Source organism: Numida meleagris, chromosome 9 (assembly GCF_002078875.1).
Source record: "Numida meleagris isolate 19003 breed g44 Domestic line chromosome 9, NumMel1.0, whole genome shotgun sequence".
Lineage (NCBI taxonomy): Eukaryota > Metazoa > Chordata > Aves > Galliformes > Numididae > Numida > Numida meleagris.
Genome location: NC_034417.1, coordinates 6,284,255 through 6,292,795, shown reverse-complemented (window position 1 = coordinate 6,292,795; position 8,541 = coordinate 6,284,255). Strand labels below are relative to the sequence as shown.

Here is an 8,541-nt window from a genome sequence, read left to right as displayed (position 1 = left end):
GGCGGGCGGGTCGGGCGGGCGGGGGTGAGGGCCGCGTCGCGGCCCCGCGGAGCCCGCCCAGGAGGACGGGACGGCGCTCGGCGCTGGCCGGGCTCTCGCTTCTTCAGGGAGCGGCGCTGGGAGCCATGAGGTGCCCCGGGGCGGCGCGGGCTGGGCCAGGCCTGGCGGGAGGCGCGGGGCCGTGCGCTGAGGCAGGGCGGGGCCGGGCGGGCGGGGAGGGCGTCCGCTGCCGAGAGCCGAGCGGCGTGCCCCGCCGGGCCCCGTCGAACGCTTTGAAACCTCGTCCACGCGCAGGTGCGGGCCCGGTACGGAGGAGGTGGTGCTGCGGCGTCTGCGTGCGTTTGTCGGTACAAGCGCGCGGTCCCGGGCCGCTGTGGCGGGGCTGTGCCGGGCACGCAGCGCGTCCGCCCGCCCGTAGCGCCGCGCTCGTCCTGAGCCGCGCTCCGGGTTTGGCCGAGAGAAAAGCAGAGCTGTGAGCCGCCTGCTGCCGGCCGTGCGCGCCGCTGGGCCGGGCCGGAGCTGCGTGCGTGTCCCGGCTTGTCGGAGTGTGGGAGACGTGCGAAGCGCTGGGGCCGGTTTTGACGGGTCTCACTCGGCGTAGATAGAGTTCCTTTAACCTTTACACCGGTTTGTCACAGCGGTCCTCGGTTCTGTCTCCGTTCAGAAATTATGTGCTGATAAAACTGAAAGGATGTGTTCATTTCACTTAAGAAATCTGCTACAAACTCTTTTTTTTGGTGCAAATTAAGCCCGGAATCCGCGGGACTGGTAACGCCTTCCTCTTCTTTGTGTCCAGAATGTACATAATCCTTTACTTCAGTCATTATCGTTTAACAAAGACGGATATCCATACATTTAAAAGTTAAGCATGTACTTAACCCTAAAACGGAGTTTGTACTGATGACTGCATGAGCATTTTAAATATCTGATGGTGCAGTTTGGCATGATAAAGACTTAGTGAAAAGAGCGGAGATAAGTGAGAGATGTGTGTGTGTTCTTGCTCGGGCTGTCCTCTATGGCAACACTTACACTACCATCAAATTTATCAGAAGTGACTGTGAGGTTAACCAGTGAACTCCTTAGCTTTACTTTAGACCACAGAAAGAGATTTTGTGGGTGTTCGTGTGACTTTTAAACAGTACGTGGAAAAATCCGACTTTCATTTCAATTCTACTTTGAATTCAACAATGTACCAAAACGTCAGGCAGGACTGCCAGCTTCCCTTTGGCAAAGAGTTGTACCAGGAGAGGCAAACCCCACTGCTTAGGTTCTGATCTCAGTCCTGGGAAGGACCAGCGAGTTAACACCTGCAGCACTCACCCACTTTTACAGCAGTATCTCTACTCACTTAAACCTCAATATCTGTTGGTTGATGTCACATAGATTTCAAAGCTGTTGATTTAAAGAGCCGACAGTGACCTAAAAACGTAGTCGCCGTTACCCTACCTGGAGGCACGGTGCGTACACCATTAGGAAAACAGTCTTGGCTGATGTTTGTCTAACTTGTTCCTACAGCCTTAAATACAGCTGCCACTCATTCCTCGGTCTAGTCTAGCCCTTCACTGTCCTTTTTCAAATCCTAATTTAAATCCCTTTTGCTTCAGTTTCGCATTCTTTGTCGACTCCAAAGGACAGCATTCCTTTTTTCTTTGCAGCATTCTTATGTGAAGACTATTAGCATATTTTTGTTTTATTTTTGTTTTTTTTTATTTTGTTATTTTCTTTTATTTTTGGAGTATAAATCCAGATTATTATTTTTTGATCAGAGTTCAAGAACAGATGGCCTTTTTCTATTGCACTTCTCTAGCTCTTGTCCATTTGTTTTGCGACTTCTTCAAGCGGCCTTAGTGACAGCACTTCCCCCGTGATGCATCTCGGTGAGCTGTATGCCTTTTTCAGCCTCACAAAGGTGTTAACGTGTGCAGTTTGTGATCCACTCTACCCATCGGTTTCTTTCCTGAAAGTTTACTACCATAACTATTTCCCTGCAGCTGGTTATTTCTTGCTAAGCGCGGGACTTTGCACTTCTGTTTATTAAATGTGTACGTTTTGGGGGATGATTTCAGACTTCCTTGTTGACTTTTACTCTGTAGTACCTCTAAACACGGGTGTTAGGTGCGGGTTTAAACTCATAATCTCTAAGCTGTTATGCAAAGATATGAGGGCCTCTACATGGTATAAACTTCAGGTTTGATGCTGAACTTCTAGCAGCAATGCTCTGGGTACAAGCAATTTTGGTCTGGGTCTATGTGGTTCCTATCCAGATGAAGTTTCCTCATTGTCCTTATAAAAATGTCAGTGGAACAGAATGTCAAAAGTCTCAATAAAGCTGGGATCTTCAGTTTATTTGTATATGTACAACATGACTGAAAATAAAGTTGGTTTGATCTGTCGATGAAAAACCATGTTGGTTGGTATTTATCACTTTGCTATTATCTAGGTATACCTATCATGATCGGATATATTATAAATTTGCTGAGGAATTTTAATTTATATTGGCTGGTTTCTAACTTCCTGGGGTTGGTTGATTTGTTTGTTTTAAAGAAAAATACTCTGTTTGTCCTTTTACAGTCTCTTGAAACATCTGCTAATTTTCAAAGAAAGATTGCTACATACAGTTAAGCTCTGAAGCTTGTGGTCAAGTTTGCTTAGGAGATAGCAGTATCTGTTCAAAGAGGAGAAATGTTTGGTGGGATGTTGGTTTTTAAATAGCAACAAAGATAAAACTCCCAAACTGTGCTGCTGTAAATTCCTTTTAGTCTGTCTTATATGTGAGATCTGTGAGAATTGTGACCATCCTTAGATTTTTAATGTTTTTTTTTTTTTTCATGGGCTTTGTAGTTCTGCATAGAAGATGATCTCAGTTTCAGCAGTGCTGACTGATCAGTTTCTTACCTCTCACTGAAGCGTAACGGAGGACCAAATGCTAGCTCTTGTATCTTCTGTGGCTTAATGCGCTTGGGGTACCCTGTGCAGATCTGATGACTTGACTCTAAACAGTGTTATTCAATGCTTTAAGACACGGAGAAGTAGTTCCTGCCGCTCTTGTTTGTTTCCTTCTTTAAGGTAGGCTCACGGCTAGAGCGTTCCCCTGGAGTTGAATAGGGTCTCTGCCCAGTTTTCTTCTCTTCCCACAGCCACAGTTTGTGTGCCCCTCAGAAAAGACGTTGGTTTAAGAAAAGGTGGAGAGGGGAGAAACAGCATAACACACTGTTCATTTGACAGCCTGTGTTGCAACGCAAGGTTTCATTTCAGCTTCAGGCTTTTGTTTGTTCGCTTCGGAAACCTGAGGTTCCAATGCAATATTTTGAATTCTATGTCTGTTGCTAACTTCATCAAAGCTAGTTATTTCAGCAGTAAATGATGCAGTGACTCAGTTCCTTTTTGGATGTAACTTTTTTTGAGCGATGCTAAATAGCCTGAACTCAGCAGGAAGAGCCCGTTTTACTTTGCAAGTCACCTGCTCCTGGTTCCTTTGTTACATTGCTTAGTTACTGCAACTTCAAACTCTGTTTTTTAGTCATTCCGATATCAGTCTGATTGTATTCAAACCTCTGGCCAAGCTTACATTTAAAAATTGTCAGACTGCTGCACTATTTCTGTCTTCTGGGGCGGGGGGAGGGAAAGGCAAGAATGAATAATACCATATGAGGTATTTTCAGTGAATACCTGACAGTAGGCACGTTTTGAAATGAAGATTCTCTGCTAATTTAATATACATAATTGCTGAAAAAGTAGCTTTTCCAGCTTTGGATGTAGAGTTTTCTTTCTGATGTATTATTGATGCCCTGGATGACGAGCAGTCAGAAGACTTCAGAAGTGAGTTTTTGATCTTAAGTCACTCCTGTTACAATTCATACTCAGACAAGCAAGGGGAGAAGAACACCATCCCCTTGGAAACCAAAGACCAATATTTTCCTTTCTGTGTCTGCTTGAAAGTATATGAACTCACTAGGAAGTGACTACTGAATTTCTTAGAGTAAAATCAGATCTTTGAATACAAGGTACTTCTGTTTGTTTAAAACCTAACTGCCCTAAAAGAAGCTGCTGATTCATAATTAAAATCCATGTATTTGGTCACATTATACGTTCTGCTGTGTTGCCCAGAAGTTGCATCTCGCCTTTAAAAGCCTTATCGGGCTGGATAATGTGAAATGGGTGAGTAGAGAGTCCTTCCTGCATCTAAGTTTTACGGTAACATAGGATATTTTACATCTCCATCTGTCTTCAGAAACCAACAGCTCCCCGAGTGGTGCGTGTTATCTTCCAGAGCTTTCAAATCTCCAAGCTGAATCACATTAATTCCTCTGTTTATCCCCATAAAATGTATCGCACAGACAGCTGCGGAGTTTTATTTTTGACTCTACAAATGCGTCAGTCTTTTTTTTTGTTTCCCACTAGGAATTTTTCACAATATGAATTTGTAAGCAGATTTTACCGTTGTCCCCATGTCTCTGGTGTTTGCTGTCTGCTAAGATCCTCACCTGGGCTGCTGGGAGCTGTGGCCATTTGTATCACCTGAATATTAATCTCAGAGATTTTGTGTGATTATTTTTTTTCTCAGTCATCTTCATGAAGAGGCTTTGTGTTGATGAGTATTAATTGTAGTTTCAAATTGATGCAACGCTTAAATATTTGCGTTATTATGGTCTGTGTTAAGTCTTCACAGCCACATAAAATGTAAGGGTCATGGATGGGCTGTTTCATCTGGGTTGCTTCCCTGACTGCAGGTGATCCTCGTTTGATGATTTCCGTGTATTTGTGATAGGAGCTGAAGTGTTCGCCGTTCATATCACCCTGGACACGACCAGGCTTGCAGTTAGCGCAGCTCTGAGCAAGGAGATCTCTTCTGAGTGCCTGGTGGGACTGGGTCCCAAAAGCTGGTGTTTGCATCAGAAGAAGCTGTGCCTAGCTGTCATTTGTGAGTGAACAAACTGAGGCAGCGCTCCTCTACAGAGCTGTGTCTGTCTGGAAAGCTGAGCAGTGCTCAAGATGGGGGGTTGGGTTGGTTTTTTTTCTTCTTTTTTTACTTTGCACTTTGCGTTTTCATGGGGGAGTCTCCTGCAGGTTGGTGCTTTTTTGATCTTAGATAAGATTTGTCTCTGTCTTCGGTTCTGCCTGGCCCTTTAGTGTGCATGAAATGGTTCAGTTAGAGGTAGCTGAGGATCTCAGTGTAAATGGATAACTGTGTAGCCTGCAAGCTGTTCTGAAATTGGAATTAGTCATGTAGACATTGAGTAAGACTTGATTTAACCTGTTTAACCTTTGGGTTTCTGCAGATTCGAAGTCTGAAAAGGGGAATCTTTTTCTCTCTCTCTCTCTTTTTTTTTTTTTTTTTTTTTTACCTTGAAGGAATGTCTCCACTGGTGAGCACAGAGCAGCTCTGCACTTCTCCCTGCTAGGCTGTACCACCTTTGACATGAGTGTTCAAAGCAGTGTTTAAGTAAAAGAAGTCAGTGAGCATACACAAAAGCAGCTGGTGGATTTTTTTTCCTGTTAGGAGGCTCTGGCCAGCTTACAGAAAACTCCCTTCTCTCATTTCTTTTCAAGTCAATCACCCAAATTTCCATTGCTTTCTTCCCCTTGCTATACTTGTTCCTCTCCCTGTGAAAACTCTTTTGACTGAAATATTCTGAGGGTGTTTGCACGTTTCCATGTCTGCATTGCATTGGTGGCTGTTGGTCAGTGTCATGACTGCACGGCACCTTGAGGTTCACATCCTTGTGCATCCTGCCTGATAACCCAGCGTGTACCCAGACCTTTAGTTGAAGTGCACAGCGTTTATACTTCGACCTTGCTCCTATTCCTCTACCCTTTAAGGTCATTCAGGCTTCCCCACGTATTATTTCAATTCCTATTTTTTTTCCAGCAGATTTTTTCTCCGTGCCTTTCAGCTTCTATGCCAGTCATTAAAGAAACCCAGTGACAGCGCCCAGAGCCGTGGGCGCCGCGCGGGGCGGGCCGTGCCCTCGGAGCAGCGCCGCCAGCTCCTGCCCGGCGTTACTCATGCTCTATTTCTGCGCCGTTCCCCATTCTCCCCAGTTTCAGCGGTTGTTTCATACGTGGCACGGTGTCAGAGGGCTTACTCAGGTCCGGTGGGATGCAACGTGCCGTGTTCCGTGTGCCTGAAAGGGCAAAACAAATACCCTGCTGGCAACCGCAGCAGGCGGTGCTGGGTGACGTGCGTTCCTGCTGCTCCTGAGAGCTGCAGTGCCCGGCGGAGCTGTGCTCTGTGCTGCTGCCCGCGCTGCTCTGCCCTCAGCTGCGCGCTCCTCCTGCACACCTTTACACGCAGACAGAAGCACTTTCTGTTTCCGTGCCGGTTACGCAGCCGTGCACCTTTTGCGCTGCCTCCGCTCCCTGACATCTCCAGCCGCGGCTCGCTGTCCCAAAGACTCTTTTCCTGCCGCCCGAACTGTGCTGTCTAGGAGGCGTTTATTGGACTCTTGCCTTACCGCCTTCTACCTTGTTTGAGACATAGTTTCATGTTGTTTTTTCCGCTCCTGCGTTGAGGAAATCCTACCCAGAAGCCGTCCGGGCCCCTCTGTCCCGCTGCGTTGTTCCGCAGTGAGCGCCGTGCCGTCGGTAAGGACGCGGCCGTTGCTCAGCGCTGCGGAACGCGGCGGGGCGGGGCGAGGCGGGCGCCGTTGGGCTTCGAGCGGTGCCGCCTCCGGCCGCAAGGGGGCGCTGCGCACGCCGGGAGGAGGGGCCGGTGCCCGCGCGGCTGCGCTTTGCGGACTGCTGGAAAGCAGCGCCGAGTGTCGCGCTGCGTCTCGGGAGGGAGCGGCGGCGGCGGGGGCTGCGCAACAACGGAACGCCGCCCGCCGCGCGGCGGGGTACCGGGGCCGGGCGGGGCGCGAGCGCTGAGCTCCGGGCGGTGCCGGGCCTCGACGCGGGGTCTCTCCGGCGCCGGTCGGGGCCGTTTCCCCTTCTCCGGCCCTGAGCGGCGCGCCGGCGGCAGCCGCTTCTTCCTCCTCGGCCTCGCTGCTCAGGTACGGGGGCGCGGGGGCACGGCGGCGGGGCCGGGCGGGGGCCGCGGGCCGCCTTCTCCCCACGGTGGGCCGGGCTGTGCCCGGGCGGAGCGGGGCCGGCTGCGCGGGGCGGGCCGTTGGGGCGCGGGGGCAGCGCGAGGCGGGAGTCCCCGGCGGGTGCGGGGTGCGGGGCTCTCGCAGCCGCACGAAACCGCCGCTGCGGGCGGCCCCGGCGCGAGTCGGGGCTCGGTCTCCTTGAAAATCTGTCACAAATATTTCCCTCACGGAAATGAGTTTTCTTCGCGTGTGTAATGGGGTTTGTTATAACGTCATTTGTTTTGGCTGCCAAGTCGATATTCTGCTGCTTAACCCCTAAAGAAAACCCAAACCCGTCGGATGCGTTTGGCCTGGCGCGCTGCTCGTCCAGATCTGTAGGCCGGGAGCGGCAGAGACAGGAAGGTTGGTAAGGGGTGGGCACGGGGAGCTGCACGCAGCGAGGCGCTGGTTGAGGTGCTTGTGTTTGGGGGATTGGAGCATCGTGTTGGGGGTTCTCGTTTGGTTGGAGCTGGTGCTTCCAGGGCTTGCAGCGGCTTTGGGAAATGATGAGTTAGGCCTGGGAGCCTCAGCTGTGGGATTTGTCCTCGTACTGAGGTATTCCTCCAAAAGAAGCTATTATGTGGAAGGTAAGTCCTCGTTGTCATTGTAAAACCTTTCTTGAATTTTAATGCAGTGACTTCGGCATATGACACAAATAAAAGGACTGGCTACTTGGCATGGAGGCCCTTGGTGATACCTTGTGGGATATCGACTATAATAAAGAAACGCTAGGTTTTCACGTGGTGAATCAAGACTTCTGTTGTCTTTGTTGTAACTACTGGAAAATTCCAAAGCTAGATTAATTATGGGTATTTAGTGAAACGTTTTGTTTTTTTGAGGAATAGATCATATGAAAAGAACTGGAATGTTTTTGTCACTACTCAAAACAAAAAATAAAGCTTCTAATAGTTACCATACCTACAGGTTTTGCTATCCAAGTAGTTTTGCAACGAACTGAATGTTTTTAACTCCTCCTTTTGTTGGCTGGAGGGACTTAATGAGGGCTAAGAAGTGCTGCTAGCCAAAGTTACCCCCAGTTCGGATCATCTCTTGCTCATGTGCGAGATTTGATAGGGGAAGCTGTGAACAGCCAGTCACCTGTCATGCCCTCATCCACAGTACAGTGTGACCTCCTCTTGAATTAATAGAACAGAAAAGACTGCGTGCGCATTTTGTTTCATTTTACTTAAATAAAAATGTATGATATTAAGCTTCCTGTTTTAAAACTCCTGAAGTCCTGCATGTTTAAACATCTGTTCATCGAGGGTTGAAGCCCTCACAGCTAGAGCTGCAGTTGTGGCTGTGTAGGGAGCCCAGGGGTGACCAGCAGCTCCAAGTATTCCCTCGCATTTCACGTCTCTCTAAAATGTCATAAGAGTATATCTTAATAGATCCACGACTTTCACTTTGCAAATTACTGGTTTGTAGATTTTTGTAACCAGGTCAGTTGTACCAGCCTGGTCTTTCAGTGAAG

At 48.7% G+C, this 8,541-nt stretch overlaps 1 protein-coding gene and 1 long non-coding RNA gene across 12 annotated transcripts in view; one reads left to right on the top strand and one right to left on the bottom strand.

Moving 5' to 3' along the window:
* Window positions 1-8,541, top strand: part of RNF111 (ring finger protein 111) — a 53,337-nt gene that overhangs the window by 131 nt on the left and 44,665 nt on the right. For 6 of the 11 annotated variants that reach the window (XM_021407763.1, XM_021407756.1, XM_021407765.1 and 3 more), the window contains exon 1: window positions 1-130. The exons of 1 other annotated variant lie outside the window; for it this stretch is intronic. In XM_021407763.1, the coding sequence (XP_021263438.1) occupies window positions 126-130 (5 nt within the window). In that variant the 5' untranslated portion in view covers window positions 1-125. Of the gene's footprint in view, window positions 131-272; window positions 295-6,850; window positions 6,993-7,321; window positions 7,431-8,541 lie in introns of those variants that run through there. 4 more of the 11 variants (XM_021407761.1, XM_021407760.1, XM_021407762.1 and 1 more) reach the window with 4 other exon arrangements.
* Window positions 2,325-6,580, bottom strand: LOC110403963. Its single transcript, XR_002441966.1, has 2 exons — window positions 6,284-6,580; window positions 2,325-6,125 (listed from the first exon to the last, which is right to left on the bottom strand). It is a non-coding gene; the product is annotated as an uncharacterized LOC110403963 (long non-coding RNA).